Source organism: Loxodonta africana, chromosome 6 (genome assembly GCF_030014295.1).
Source record: "Loxodonta africana isolate mLoxAfr1 chromosome 6, mLoxAfr1.hap2, whole genome shotgun sequence".
NCBI classification, from domain to species: Eukaryota; Metazoa; Chordata; class Mammalia; order Proboscidea; family Elephantidae; genus Loxodonta; species Loxodonta africana.
The window spans coordinates 63,391,738-63,408,343 of record NC_087347.1 but is presented as its reverse complement, the minus strand read 5'-3'; the positions used below and the strand labels follow the sequence as shown (position 1 = coordinate 63,408,343).

General features: G+C 37.9%; 1 protein-coding gene across 2 annotated transcripts in view; it reads left to right on the top strand.

Annotated features, from left to right (window-relative positions):
* Positions 1–6,485, top strand: part of NUP35 (nucleoporin 35) — a 34,754-nt gene extending 28,269 nt beyond the window's left edge. For both annotated transcript variants that reach the window (XM_064286918.1, XM_064286919.1), the window contains exons 8-9: positions 1,379–1,543; positions 2,523–6,485. In XM_064286918.1, the coding sequence (XP_064142988.1) occupies positions 1,379–1,543; positions 2,523–2,600 (243 nt within the window). In that variant the 3' untranslated portion in view covers positions 2,601–6,485. The remainder of the gene's footprint in view (positions 1–1,378; positions 1,544–2,522) is intronic.
* The last annotated feature ends 10,121 nt before the right edge of the window (positions 6,486–16,606 follow it).

Below are 16,606 nucleotides of genomic sequence, written 5' to 3'. Positions count from 1 at the left end.
TTCAACTGGATGTCCACTCCCAAGTCTGGTTTTCGGGCTCTGTAGTAATGGTGTCACGTTTAAGGTTGCATGAGTAATTAGATAACTTACGTGAAGTATATCTGCTAGTCTCTTCTTTCATTTTTAAATCATATCACTTTATCATTTATTTTTTGTGCTTTTATGTTTTAGTAACCTGTTATATGAGTTTAATTATAAGAACCGAAGCATTCTCCTTTAAGGGATAAAACATTTTATTTTGATGATTTATAGGGACCTAAATTTGAGAATTTTCAGGTGGTGCTCAATGTATAAAGATATGATTGAATAATATATAGTAGAAGTTCACAAAGTTTTAAATTATACATATCAATTAAAGGTATTGACATTGGTGGTTATGTCACTTTGCTTCACTGTGACTCTTTTTCTTAGTTTGTAAAATGTGTTGATGTTTATAGTATACTTGTTAATGGTAAGCCAAAGATATATAATCACAGGAATTTAGAATTTAGAGATAATCCAGTCCAGACCGCTTCATTTCACAGATAAAGGAATCAAAGCCAAAAGATCTTATTTAACTTCTCCAAAGTTGTTAAAGATGAGGTCCAGATTCTAGGTCACTTGACTTCTAACCCATTTCTGTTACTTGTGCAAGACAAAGTCATATTCTTTAAGTACTTTAAAGAGATAATGCTATTTTAAGATGGCGTATTTCACATCAGTGGTTAATGATGGTTAACTTTTAAATGGCTGAAAATTTTGTTAGTCATTTTCACTTTAACATACTTAAAAATTACTGTATATTTCTGTACTTAATACTAAACTGGATTTCAGCTTTGTTTGTAGCTTATAAAATCATGACAAACCTTCTTTGAATAAATATATGTGAACCTCTGCTATATACTAGGCACTGTTTTGCGGTGATATACACGTTAATGAACGAAGTAGACATGGTTCCTGTTTTTATTGTCTATTATTTTAGCTGTGTAATTGTGTTAATTATTATATTGTGCTGTAAAAGATGTTTGCAGAAGCAGAACTCCTTGTATTTGGGGTTACTGGGTACTAAATAGCGCCAGACTCAGATGTTTATCCCTCTCTCCCCCAGTAATTCTCTTTTTTTTCCTTGCTGATTTTCCAAAAAGTATTTGGAGGTTCTTACTGTTGTGGGTCCATATCGCACTGAGGATATTTGGGGTTGCTGAAGCATGATCTCTTGAGTGTTAGATCTCAAACGCTAGCTAACATACATTGTTTTCTCAAGCCTGAAATTATTTGAAAGACTAATTACATCAAATTTTACCTCTTTTAATAAAATTTTCCTTGTAAGTAGGATGTAATATTGGATAATATGTATTATGTTTATAAACAGAGGGGTTGTTTATCTTTATTTCTCCAGAGTGTTATGGAAAACAGTGACAGATGTCCTTTATCATCTCCATCTCTAGCCTTTACACCACCAATCAAAACCTTAGGTACACCAACCCAACCTGGAAGTACTCCTAGGATTTCTACCATGAGACCTCTTGCTACAGCTTATAAAGCTTCTACTAGTGACTATCAGGTATTTTTAAGGATTGGATTAAAAAAAAACTGTACTTTAAAGACTGAAGTGTGTAGTATATTTAACTCTTTTTCATTGGAATGATTTGTATGCCATTGAATATTTCCTTTTGAGGTGATTGCTTTGATGAAATCTTTTAACTTTGCATTCTTGAATTTCCTGTTTTAAAATTAGAATTTGGTCAATGTGAAAGTTATCTTGAATTAAAAAAAATTCTTTGCCATTTTTAAAAACATTTTGAGAGTGTGTTACTTTAGTTTTTTCTAAGTTATATTTGCATACATCAAAAGTTTGTCTCATGAACATTTCTGGCATGGGGGGACAAAACCCTGTAAGTTGATGACTAAATCTGATATCACAAATGAAGAACCTCAAGTTGGAATGCACCTTTGGTTATCAAAAGAAGACATGGACTGGCTTCCATTATTCAGAGAGAAAAATTTCTTATTTCAAAAAAGTTTAAGGGAGAAGCTCCATTACATTCTCTGAAGAATGGTAGAAGTATTATGAGTGTCATTTAGTATGTTATTGCCCCCTGCTTAATTAGCCAGGAGTTCAGAACTTGCCCAGCTGTAGACACAGGACCTGAAACATAGGAAATAAACACTGTGCTTTAGTAGGGCAGGTAGTGACACCTAACTCTTTTGATTTCCCACAAAATTTGGAGATCATTTTAGAGCTTTTTCATTTCATTTATTTTTTTGAAACCCTCATCTATGACAGGCTTGTGTTTTTGTTTGGTTTCCAAATTTAAGGAGCAGGTGCAATTCGCTTGCCAGAGGAATGAGGTTTTGTCACTCTTAAAAGAATAGGGTGGTTCTGAAACCATTATTTTAATCTTTTAAACATACAGTTCAGTGCTGTAAAGTGCATTTTATTGTTTGACTCTCTTAAGTTAGCTGTTAGCTCTAGAATTGACTATGACAATGAAGTAACCATAATCTAACACTTTTTTTCTGTATGTGTGTTTTTTTAATAGGTTGTTTCTGACAGACAAACACCAAAAAAGGATGAAAGTCTTGTATCCAAAGCAATGGAGTACATGTTCGGCTGGTAGTATAATAAAAACTAAGAACTGAATTACAAAAAAGTAGGTTGCTACACTAAAACAGCAGAGCACTGCCAGTTTCCTTTGGTTAGTTATATAACCACTCCTGGCAGTATTGGGATGCTGTCTCATACTTCTTTTAAAAGCCTTTTTCTTTAAGGATACAGGATATTTGTAGCTCGCACTTTAAAGATGCTTGAGATACGTTTTTAAGAAACTAAAAATCCCTGTAAATAGGATTTTGTGCTTTCTCTGATAGTGCATGCTTAAATACAAAAAAACCAACATGGATTACAGTAAATTATATGATTGAGTTTGTTGTGAGGCTTCTTGGTCTTTATGAGAAGGGAGATGAATTTCATGAAGTGGAACTGTACAGCTGCCTCTACCAAGACACAAAGATTATAATTAGCAGTTTGAATTATGGTCTTCTAATAGCATTGAATATTTTCATTATCCTTGCCTGTATATGTACTGTCATGGATTGTCATCTTTTAGTGTTTTAAAATCAGAACAGTCTTTTAAAAAATTTACTAAAGTTTCTTGATAATAAACTTTTTGAATTACAGGTATTGAACTTTTTTTGAAAGAGTGATTTATTTTTTAAATTACTACGAAAAGTTCTAAGTGTTTGTGGTTCCATATGTTTTTCCGTTCTTTGTATTTTTTAAATTGTTCGTAGAATCCAGAGGCTTGATCAGAGTCAGATTTGATCTCATTGGCAAGAGTATAGGTAATATAAAATCCATTAATTCATTGGGGCTTACAAAAGAGTGATAATCCAATTTTATTATTTTCATTTAATTGAGTGTTTTTATAAAAAAACACTTTCCCTTCTCTAGTATTTGGTTGCCCAAAGGTTTAATTCATATAAGAAAAACAATACGTACTTATTTACCAGTTTTCAAGATAAGGAATTGGTTCCATATCATCCTTTGGTGGTAACTAATAAATTTATTTCATTATGAACTCTTGGAATTAAGCATATTTAATGGTTTCAGTCTATTATAATTATTAAACATACTGAAGCTCAAAGTGTCCTATCTTTGGCTTCCAGGGCCTTTTAACTTGACCCTTGTAGCCTTTGATCATTTCTTCGCTGTTTTCTATGATAAGATGTTCAAGGGTCATCTTGTTATATTTTCTCTCCCATACAAAAAGATTAGCCATTTCTCCTATCTGGATGTTTGGAATTGCTCATTGCTACTGAGTTGATTGTTATGTATAATAAAATATTTCATGAGTTCATACTGATAGAATTCAAAATCATGGTTGCAGTTTTTTCTCTTTTTTAAATAATCTCTTCATTATTACATCCTTATCTCCTAGAATCTTGGTTTTTAAAGACACAGATAACAGTAGAATTAGAACATACGCATCTCACATACACATCAATCTCAAAATAACAATACTAATACTACTTCCATCAATATAATTGTTAATAAATGTTTTTTGCAGCTATTCTTCACATCTCCCTTCCCCCCATCTTTAATTGTACTCTATCTACATTGTCTGACCATTTGACCATTACAATACTATACTTTCTCCCTCTTAACTTTATCTGTTCTTATTTGTACAAGTATATGTTTAATCTCAAACCAAAGCCAAGCCAAATCCATTGCCCTTGAGTTGATTTCAACTAATAGCAATCCTATGGGACAGAGTAGAACTGCCCCATATGGCTTCCAAGGCTGTAATCTGTGCAGAAGCAGATGACCACATCTTTCTCCGGTGGAGCAGTTGGTGAGTTTGAATCACTGACCTTTCAGTTAGCAGCCAGGTGCTTAGCTACTGTGCCACCAGTGCTCTGTATTTAATGCTCAACATCTGTTGTTATGTGGACACTGTTCTATTCATTTTGGTTACTGAAACTCATTGTCTAGTACATTCCTCAAGAAAAGTGCTTAGAAACAATATTTCCTGAACTGTTACATGTGGATAAGTTTTTGCACTTTGTACTTGAAAATCAATGTTGCTGGATGTAAAATGGGGCTATATATATTTTTTCCTGGAGCATTTTAAATATATAACACCATTTTCTTCTGGAAAATGGTGTTACCGTAGAAACATCCAAAAAAAAAAAAATTAATTTTCCTTATAAGTTATGCTATTTTTGCTTAGATGCACAATGTATTTATTTTTTTAACTTTAGTAATTTTTCTAGAATATGCCTTGGTATTGGTCATTCTTGGTCATTATTATCAGATGCACAGTGCAGTACCTGAGAATTGTGACCCTGACCGTCAATACTGTAGCTAAGGATACTGTTCCAGAAGCTTTTCATATGTGGTTTTAAATATATTTTTTTTTTTTTTTAATTTTAGGAAAATCTTCTTGAATTATTGTTTTTACCTTCTGTTCTGTTCCATAGTTGTAGTTTTCTTCTTCAGGAACTCCTGTTATTCATATATTGGATCTTTTTTTGCCTGTGTTCAATATTTGTCATTTTATTTTAAGTATATTTTTAAAAGATGAACAATACATTTTCTTTAATGTATCTCATCTGCCTCATTTATACATTCACTCATCTTCAAATTGTTTTTGTAACTTGTTATGGTGGTATTCAATAGTAACATAAGTAAGAATCTAATAAATTTTCTACTAGAATAATTAAGGAGTGGGGGATGATTTTAGGAAAAATTATTTTTCTTATACACTTTCTCTTAAAAAAGTGTCTGAATAAATAGGAGAACCTAGACAAAAGCTTTATCCTCAGTGTGACTTTTTTTAGAGCAAGTTTTATAAAGACATTAATAATCATATTTTAACTTGACTATTTGGTTATCACAATTTTATAAATTGAAAAAAGTGGAAACAATGAAAGACACAAATGCATTTTATTATTTATAAGTTAAAAAAAATGAAAAGCACTGTCCTGAACTTTCTTGGAATATGTAATCTTGTCCCCTTGAAGAGAGGAGGTAATGTTGTATTTTGTCTCTATCCAAGTACTTTTTAGCACTCAGACCTGAATTCATGAGGAATGGGATTTCAACACAAATTTAAATCATAACAACCTGTTGTACTCAGAATTGCATTTGATAATAGGCCAAATTTATCCAGTCAACCTAACCTTCCCTTAGTATAACTTACTAGAATCTCAGCAGCATCCCACTCCATATCATATGGAGGAGAATTACCTAGCCAAGCCCTGCCTGAATTCCTGACTCACAATATTGTGATATATAATAAAATGATTGTTGTTTTAAGCTCTAAGTTTTAGGATAGTAAGTTATACAGCATCTGGAACAGAGGCTAAGGACACAAAACGCATAAGGTCCTATCTAAGATCACATAGATATATACTTATAGCAGTGGAACAGAAACTCACATTCTTGACTTGAGAATGCAGTGTATGGAACTGTAACATACTTTCTTTATATGTTATTTGATTTTTAAAGGTTCAAATATTTTAAGATGCACTGGAGTTGAGAAGTGCTTTAAATTAAGCTCCTGGATTCCAGTCACAGCTCTAGAATTAACTTATATACTTTAACTTTAAAGATATATTTGAAAAGAGTATTATAAAAACAGTAAAAAGTCAAGTAAAATGGTTATTTTTGGCCATATAATATTAGCTTAAAGCTTTGCAGTACACATAGGATTATCTCAACAGAAATCACCAGATATATTTGCTGTGAATAGTTGAGTATCATTAAAATTTTCTGATTTCTTAATATATTTTGTTTGTGCTAGCACTTATTGTCTAGGCTAAGGCATAGGGAAATTGTTGGGACAAAAATGTTATCTCTGGCCCAGAGGACACATACCATATTTTTATGCAAATAACTTGCGAGTCATATGTTTTTAGCAAACCCCACAACTCGTGCATTATTTTCATAGGCACTCTGTGCATGTTGTGTGTGTGGACACGTTATTTATTTGGGCACATGATTTGCAAAAAAAAATATGGTAACCTCAGGGCAGTACATGCAAAGGTATAGACAGTGACACTGGGAGGGACTTTTTTCGAAGAGGTGGATCCATGAAACAGGTTTTTTCTTTGGAGCCTTTGGGTCATGTCTTAAATTTATTGGGTTGTTTCTTGGTTAATCAGTGTAAAATGTTTATAAATTTAAGCCTTTTATCTTTTTCTGGTTGTTTCTTATAAGTGGTTCTTAAGTCTTGCAGAAACAGTTTCTCAGGCTGTAATTTCAAATGGAATTCAGATGGATGTTCTATTGTTGTAAACAGCATTCATGTTCCCAGTATGTGCCTCCATCTTGTGGTGACTTGTCAGAAGTGTCCAGTATAAAAAAGTTTTACAGTAAACTTAACAGAAGCTGAAGTATCTGAGACAAAAAACATGCTATATTTACTTTAGCTTTTAGAAATATTGACTTCTTTTTTACATCTTTGTTCCTTTCTGTCTTTTTTTGAGGCTTGATTTTAGTCCTGTTGTACGTATTTACTTTTATTATACAGGATCAAAAATATTTTGGGGGGGGAATAGACAGTTGCATGTCATTTTTCCTTTTCAAAGGTTTCTTTTGAGCCATATAAAAAGGAATATTGACCTTGATGAATTGAAAGTTATTGATTTAAAAAATATAAATTAGAATCAGGGAAATTTGGTTCAGTATTTCAAGCAGCTCTACAGCAGCCTATATGACCTGCCAAAAGAACATACATTTTGTATACCTGTAATTCTGTCCATCAGCCAATATTTAGAAAATTTCATCCAACAGCCAATTCAAGTAATATTTATTAAGTTCCTACTATGTGTTAGGGCCTTGGGATATAGCAAAGGAGTAAAGACAGGACCCCATTCTTATGGAGCTTACATTTTAGCAGAAAGAGATAGTAGGAAATAATTATAATAAGTTATAGAGTAAGTTAAAGGGTCATAGGATGCCAAGGGAAGAAATGATTAGGAATATTCAACAGAGCACTCATAGGAGGCCTCATTGAAAAGTTAAGATTTGAGCAAAGATTTGAAGGGAATGAGGTGGTCAGCAGAGTGGAATTTGGGGAAGAACATTCCAGGCAGAGGGAAGTTTGCCCCAGTAGGGGTAAAGGCAGTTTACCTTATGTGTTCAGGGACAGCATAGAGGTTATCTTCAGCTAGGAAACCCGCCAGGCGCTCTTTGGAAACTCTACGGGGCAGTTCTGCTCCGTTCTATAGGGTCGCTATGAGTCGGAATCGACTTGACAGCACTGGGTTTGGTTTTTTTTTTTGGTTAGTTTCTTTAGAGAAGCAAAACCAGTGTCATGGATTGGATTGTGTCCTCCCCAAAACATGCGTCAACTTGGTTAGGCCCTGATTCCCAGTATTGTGGTTGTCCTCCATTTTGTGAATGTAGTTTTATGTTGAGAGGATTAGGGTGGGATTGTAACAGTACCCTTACTCAGGTCACCTCCCTGATCCAAGGTAAAGGAATTTCCCTGGGGTGTGGCCTGCACCACCTTTTATCTCTCAGGAGATGAAAGGGAATCAAGCAGAGAGTGGGGACCTCATACCACCAAGAAAGCAGCACCAGGAGCAGAGTGTATCCTTTGGATACAGAGTCCCTGCCTCTGCGAAGCTCCTCAACCAGGGGAAGGTTGAGGAGAAGGACCTTCTTCCAGAGCCGACAGAATGTCTTCCCCTGGAGCTGACACTCTGAATTTGGACTTGTAACCTACTAGACTGTGAGGAAATAGATTTCTCTTTGTTAAGGCCATCACACTTGTGGTATTTCTGTTATAGCAGCACTAGATAACTAAGACAAACCAGTAAAGCATATAAATACAGAGAGAGATTTATATCAAAAGAAATGGCTCATGCAGTTGTAGAGGCTGGAACGTCCCCAGTCCATGGATTACGATAGAAGCTTCTCCCGATTCGTGTAGCCACAGGGGCTGGCGAACCCAAGATTGGTAGATCAGAGAGCAGGGCTTTGCTTACAGGCTGTGAAGCTTGAGGAATTCCAAGATCAGGAGATAAGCTGATAGCTCAAGTCCCATGAACCAGAGGTCAGAGGAGCAGGAGGCAGCCACAGGATCCAGAATGAGCAAAAATCCAGAACCTCTGCTTAGATGCAGGCCACATTCCCAGGGAAATTCCCTTTCAACTGATTGGCTACTCACAGCAGATCCCATCATGGGAGCGATCATGTATAAACACTGAGAATCATGGCCCAGCCAAGTTGACACACAATCTGAACCATCACAGAGGTCAATGTGACTAGAGTGAGCAAGGGGAAGAGTAGTAGGAAAAAACAGAAGTGGTGGGGGCTCAGATCGTATAGGTTATTTAGGCTGTTAAAGGAGTTTGGCTTTTACTCTTTGTGGTAGGCATAATAATGGTCCCTAAAAATGTCTGCATCCTAATCTCCAGAACCTGGGAATACATTACATGGCAAAAGAAACTATGCAGTTATGATTGAAGAGTTATGGACCTTGAGATGGGGAAATTGTCATGGATCATTCTGGTGGGTCCAGTCTAATCACCTGAGCCTTTAAAAGCAAAGAACCTTTCCCAACTAGGGTCAGAAAGAGAAATAACTGGGGAAGGGGAAGGAGATTTGAGCATGAGAAGGGACTTGATCTGCTGTTGCTTGCTTTGAAATGGGGGAAGGGGGGCTTGAGCTAAGGCCTCTAGAAGCTGAGAGTGGACCTCAATTGAGAGCCACCAAGGAAACAGAGACGTCAGTCCTAAAGTCACAAGAAACAGAATTCTGTCAACAGCCAGAATAAGCAAGGAAAATTATTCTGTCCTTTGTTGTCAGCTGCTGTCCAGTGGGCCCCTGACTGCACGATGGGATCAGACTGTTGTGATCCATAGAGTTTTCATTGGCTGATCACCAGGCCTTCCTAGACTGTCTTAGTCTGGATGCTTTGCTGAAACTCGTTCAGCATCATAGCAGCATGCAAGCCTTCACTGACAGATGGGTGATGGCTGTGCTTGAGATACACTGGCTGAGAACCGAAACTGTTGTCTCCCATATGGAAAACGAATTCTACCGCTGAGCCACCATCGCTTCGTAAAGGAACGCATTTCTGCTAACACCTCGATTTCGGTCTTGAGATGAAGACTTAGCTGAGCTTACCAGCCTCTGACCTAGGGAAACTGTAAGATAATAAATTTACATTGTTCTAAGCCACTAAGTTTATGGTATGTTATGGCAGTAATAGAAAACTAATACGCTCTGAGTGAAAGAAGGAGCCATGGATACTTTTGAATAGAGGAGTATCATGATATGATTTCTGTCCTTTATATATATAAATTTCTGTGATCTCTTGACATCACAAGTGATTTTTAGAATTAATCTTTCACTAAAAATACCTTTCAGCTTCAGTAGTAAAAAGCTGAGTAATTGACATTCTTCATATCGGACACTACGTTTTGACAGTTTGAGAAACTGAATTCTGTGGATTTCAGCATTAATGTATATGCTATTTTTCAGGAAATCCCAATTAATATGATCTGGAACAATTAAAAGTTACTTAATTCAGTTAGGTAAAGGTGACACCCATATCTGTAGCAAAGCCAAGCTTGAGTTATCTCTAAAGGCAGTCTTATACCTCCGCTTGGCTTTTTTGGAGCGGGGGGTGGGGGGGTTCGGGATTTTCTTCCCTTGTTGAAACCAAGTTGCTAAAGCTTAAGTGGGAAATAAGAGATATAAGGCTTCTAAGCTCATGTTATGGTAGCCACATCAACCTTGTCCTTGGCAATTAAAAATAGGCAGTTGGTCCTAGCTGCCTTGCCACTATCACCATTGAATTCAGGGAGCCCAGTTTGATGGCAGCAGTTTCCTCTCTTTTTCCTGTCCTGCAGAGTACACTACCACAGATCTTCAAGGATATGGGGTCTCCCCTAATGAATGTGTATCACACAGCTTTGGTGAAAAGAGTGTTCTCTGGACCCTCCCAGTTGTTGTTCTTAGGTACCTGCTGACACTATGTACAATAGAACAAAATGCTGCCTGGTCCTTCACCATCCTTATAATCAGTGTTGTCCTTGAGCCCATTGTTGCAGCCACTGTGCCAGTTCATCTTGGTGAGGGTCTTCCTGTCTTTCACTGACCCTCTAACTAAGCATGGAGGCCTTCTCCAGGTGGTACTTCCTGATAACATGTCCAAAGTATTTGAGACGAAGTCTCACCATTCTTGCTTCTAAGGAGCATTCTGGCTGTACTTCTTCCAAGACAGACTTGTTCATTCTTTTGGCAGCCTATAGTATATATATTCACTATCCTTCGGTGACATCATAATTCAAAGACAAATTCTTTGGTCTTCCTTATTCAGTTCTGCTTTTGCATGCATATGAGATGATTGAAAACGCAATGGTTTGGGTCAGGCGGACATTAGTCTTTGCTTTTTAACACTTTAAAGGGACTTTTGCAGCAGATTTGCCCAATGCAATGCATTGTTTCATTTCTTGATTGTTGCTTCCGTGGGCATTGATTGTGGATCCAAGTAAAACAAAACCTTTGACAATTTAAATCTTTTCCCTGTTTATCATGATGTCGCTTAATTGGTCCAGTTGTGAGGATTTTTGTTTTCTTTATGTTGGGTTGGAATCCATACTGAAGGCTGTACTCTTTGACCTTCATCAGTAAGTGCTTAAAGTCCTCTTCTCTTTCAGCAAGCAAGGTTGTGTCATCTGTATTTCACAGGTTTATGAGTCTTCCTTCAGTCCTGATGCCCTGTTCTTCATATAGTCCAGCTTCTTGAATTATTTGCTCAGCATAGAGATAAGTATGGTGAAAGGTTACAACCCTGAGGTGCACCTTTCCTGATTTTAAACCGTACAATATCCCCTTGTTCTGTTCGAATGACTGCCTCTTGGCCTATGTACAGGTTCCACGTAAGCACAATTAAGTGTTTTGGAATTCCCATTCTTTGCTATGTTACCCATAATTTATTATGATCCACATAGTTGAATGCCTTCACATAGTTCAGTAAAACATCCTTCTGGTGTTCTCTCTTTTCAGCCAAGATCATTCCTCATTCCGTGTCCTCTCCTGAATCCAGCTTGAATTTCTGGCAGTTCCCTTGTCGATGCACTGCTGCAACTGCTTTTGAATGATCTTCAGAAAAATTTTATTTGCCTGTGATATCAATGATACTGTTCCATAATTTCTGCATTCTGTTGGATCACCTTTCTTTGGAAGAGGCACGCGTATGGGTCTCTTCCAGTCAGTTGGCCAGCTAGCTGTCTTCCAAATTTCTTGGGATAGAAGAGTGCGCACTTCCAGCGTTCCAGCTACCAGTTGAAGTATCTCAGTTGGTATTCCGTCAATTCCTGGAGCCTTGTTTTTCACCAATGTCTTCAGTGCAGCTTGGACTTCTTCCTTCAGTACCATCGGCTGGCTTCAGGAATTGACAGAATGCCAATTGAGATGTTTCAACAAGCAGTTGGCTGCTGGCCTTGTTCTGACTGATGATATTGAGCTTTTCCATGGTCTCTTTCCAGGGATGTAGTCGATTTGATTCCTGTGTATTCCCATCTGGCGAGGTCCATATGTATAGTTTATGTTTGTTGAAAAAAGGCGTTTGCGATGTAGAAGTTGTTGGTCTTGCAAAATACTATCATGCGATCTCTGGCATTGTTTCTATCACCAAGGCCATATTTTCAAACTGTGATCCTTCTTTGTTTCCAACTTTCACATTCCAGTCACATGCATCTTGATTAATTTCATAATTTGGTAAAAATCTTCAATTTCTTAATCTTTGGCCTTAGTGGTTGGTACATAAATTTGAATAATAGTTGTATTAACTTATCTTCCTTATAGGTGTATGGATATTGTCCTATCACTGACAGTGTTTTACTTCAGGATAAATCCTGAAATGTTCCTTTGACCAATGAATGCAATGCCCTTCCTCTTCAATTTGTCACGCCCAGCACAGTAGATCTTATGATTGTCTGATTTAGAATGTCCAGTACCAGTCCATTTCATTCAGTAATGCCTAGGATATTGATGTTTATTAGTTCCATTTCATTTTGATGATTTCCAGTTTTCCTAGATTCATACTTTGTGCATAATGGCTGTTTGCAGCTGTTTCTTCTCATTTTGAGTCATGCCACATCAGCAAATGAAGGTCCTGAAAGCTCGACCCCATCATGTCATTAAGGTTGACTCTACTTTGAGAAGGCAGCTCTTTCCCAGTTGTCTTTTGCGTGCCTACCATCCTAAGGGGCTTATTTTCTGGCACTATATCAGACAATGTTCTGCTAGTATTCATGAGGTTTTCACTGGCTAATGTTATTCAGAGGTAGACCGCCAAGTCCTTCTTCCTAGCCTGTCTTAGTCTGGAAGCTCACCTGAAACCTGTCCACCACGGGTAACCTTGCTGGTATTTGAATACTAGTGGCATAGCTTCCAGTATCACACAGATGCATGGAGACCCTTCCAGGGGTTATGTTGTTGTTAGGTGCTGTCGAGTTGGTTCCGACTCATAGCGGCCCTATGCACAACAGAACGAAACTGCCCGGTCCAGCGCCATCCTTACAGTCATTGTTATGCTTGAGCTCGTTGTTGCAGCCACTGTGTCAATCCACCTTGTTCAGGGTCTTCCTTTTTTCTGCTGACCCTGTACTCTGCCAAGCATGATGTCCTTCTCCAGGGACTGATCCCTCCTGACAACATGTCCAAAGTGTGTAAGACTCAAGTCTTGCCATCCTTGCCTCTAAGGAGCATTCTGGCCACACTTCTTCCAAGACAGATTTGTTCATTCTTTTGGCAGTCCATGGTATGTTCAATATTCTTCGCCAACACCACAATTCAAAGGCATCAACTCTTCTTTGGCCTTCCTTATTCATTGTCCAGCTTTCACGTGCATATGGTGTGATTGAAAATACCATGGCTTGGGTCAGGCACACCTTAGTCTTCAGGGTGACGTTTTTGCTTTTCAGCACTTTGAAGAGGTCCTTTGCAGCAGATTTGCCCAATGCAGTGTGTCTTTTGATTTCTTCACTGCTGCTTCCGTGGCTGTTGATTGTGGATCCAAGTAAAATGAAATCCTTGACAACTTCAGTCTTTTCTTCGTTTATCATGATGTTGCTCATCAGTCCAGTTGTGAGGATTTTTGTTTTCTTTATGTTGAGGTGTGATCCATACTGAAGGCTGTGGTCTTTGATCTTCATTAGTAAGTGCTTCAAGTCCTCTTCACTTTCAGCAAGCAAGGTTGTGTCATCTCCATACTGCGGGTTGTTAATGAGTCTTCCTCCAATCCTGATGCCCCGTTCTTCTTCATATAATCCAGCTTCTTGTATTATTTGTTCAGCATACAGATTAAATACGTATGGTGAAAGAATATAACCCTGACACACACCTTTCCTGACTTTAATCAGTAGTCCCTTGTTCTGTCCGAACAACTGCCTCTTGATCTATGGAAAGGTTCCTCATGAGCACAATTAAGTGTTCTGGAATTCCCATTCTCCACAGTGTTATCCATAGTTTGTTATGATCCACACCGTGGAATGCCTTTGCATAGTCAATAAAACACAGATAAACATCCTTCTGGTATTCTTTGCTTTCAGCCAGGATCCATCTGACATCAGCAATGATATCCCTGGTTCCACATCCTCTTCTGAAACCAGCCAGAATTTCTGGCAATTCCCTGTTGATACACTGCTGCAGCCGTTTTCAAATGATATTGGTCTATAATTTCCACATTCGGTTGCATCACCTTTCTTGGGAATAGGCATAAATATGGATCTCTTCCAGTCAGTTGGCCAGGAAGCTGTCTTCCATATTTCTTGGCATAGACGAGTGAGCACCTCCAGCGCTGCATCTGTTTGTTGAAACATCTCAATTGATATTCCATCAATTCCTGGAGCCATGTTTTTTGCCAATGCCTTCAGAGCAGCTTGGACTTCTTCCTTCAGTACCATTGGTTCCTGATCATATGCCACCTCTTGAAATGGTTGAATATCAACTAATTCTTTTTGGTATAATGACTCTGTGTATTCCTTCCATCTTCTTTTGACGCTTTCTGCGTCATTTAATATTTTCCCCATGGAATCCTTCACTATTGCAACTCGAGGCTTAAATTTTTTCTTCAGTTCTTTCAGCTTGAAAAACGCCGAGCGTGTTCTTCCCTTTTGGTTTTCCATCTCCAGCTCTTTGCACATGTTATTATAATACTTTACTTTGTCTTCTTGAGACGCCCTTTGAAATCTTCTGTTCAGTTCTTTTACTTCATCAGTTCTTCCTTTTGCTTTAGCTGTTTGACGCTCAAGAGCAAGTTTCAGAGTCTCCTCTGACATCCATCTTGGTCTTTTCTTTCTTTCCTGTCTTTTCAGTGACCTCTTGCTTTCTTCATGGATGATGTCCTTGATGTCATTCCAGAACTCGTCTTGTCTTCGGTCACTAGTGTTCAATGCGTCAAATCTATTCTTGAGATGGTCTTTCAATTGAGGTGGGATATACTCAAGGTCATATTTTGGCTCTTGTGGACCTGCTCTGATTTTCTTCACTTTGAACTTGAACTTGCTTTATGAGCAATTGATGGTCTGTTCCGCAGTTGGTCCCTGGCCTTGTTCTGACTGATGATATTGAGCTTTTCCGTCGTTTCTTTCCACAGATGTAGTCAATTTGATTTCTGTGTGTTCCATCCGGAGGGGTCCATGTGTATAGTCACCGTTTATGTTGGTGAAAGAAGGCAGTTGCAATGAAGAAGTCGTTGGTCTTGCAAAATTCTATCATTCCATCTCCGGCATTGTTTCTGTCACCAAGGACATACATTCCAACTACTGATCCTTCTTCTTTGTTTCCAACTTTCGCATTCCAATCGCCAGTAATTATCAATGCATCTTGATTGCAGGTTCGATTAATTTCAGACTGCAGCAACTGATAAAAATCTGTTTCTTCATCTTTGGCCCTAGTGGTTGGTGTGTAAATTTGAATACTAGTAATATTAAGTGGTCTTCCTTGTAGGCGTATGTATATTATCCTATCACTGGCAGCGTACTTTAGGATAGATCTTGAAACGTTCTTTTTGACGATGAATGCAACATCATTCCTCTTCGAGTTGTCATTCCCAGCATAGTAGACTATATGATTATCCAATTCAGAATGGCCAATACCAGTCCATTTCAGCTCACTAATGCCTAGGATATCGATGTTTATGCATTCTGTTTCATTTTTGACGATTTCCAATTGTCCTAGATTCATACTTCGTACATTCCAGGTTCTGATTATTAATGGATGTTTGTAACTGTTTCTTCTCATTTTGGGTCGTGCCGCATCAGCATATGAAGGTCCCGAAACCTCTACTCCATCCACGTCATTAAGGTCGACTCTACTTTGAGGAGGCAGCTCTTCCCCAGTCATCTTTTGAGTGCCTTCCAACCTGGGGGGTCATCTTCCAGCACTCTATCAGACAGTGTTCCACTGCTGTTCATAAGGTTTTCACTGGCTAATGCTTTTCAGAATAGGCTGCCGGGTCCTTCTTCTTAGTCTGTCTTAGTCTGGAAGCTCAGCTGAAACCTGTCCTCTATGGGTGACCCTGCTGGTGTGTGAATACCAGTGGCATAGCTTCCAGCATCACAGCAACACACAAGCCCCCACAATACGACAAACTGACAGACATATCCAGGGGTTATAGTTATGGGGTAATTGAGCAAGGCTGACATTTTAATCTTCCTAAATCTTTTGATAACTTACTTTTCAGTTTCTCAAAAGTATCTGGGGGACATTTAGCGATCCCTGAGAGCCTTTCAGGTAAGGCTCTCAAAATAATAACACGTGATTTGCCTTGTCCACTCTTATCGTTACATGAGTGTACATTGAATGTTCTGAGGCCACATGACATTATGATATTTCTGTGATGGCTAATGGGATGTGTACTTGTATCTTCTTGTGTTTTAAACATTTCTCAATTTTAATTTTTAATACGACAAATATAAGTGGATATGACCCACATAAACAAAAGTTCTTTGGAGTGCCCAGTAATTCTTAAGAGTGTAAATTGTTCCTGAGACTACAAAATGTGAGAACCCATTCCTATAATGAGGAAGTTTTAGCATTTCAACTTCATTTAATGTGGGCTACCATTGATTTGAGTCAGAATTGACTCGACGGCAC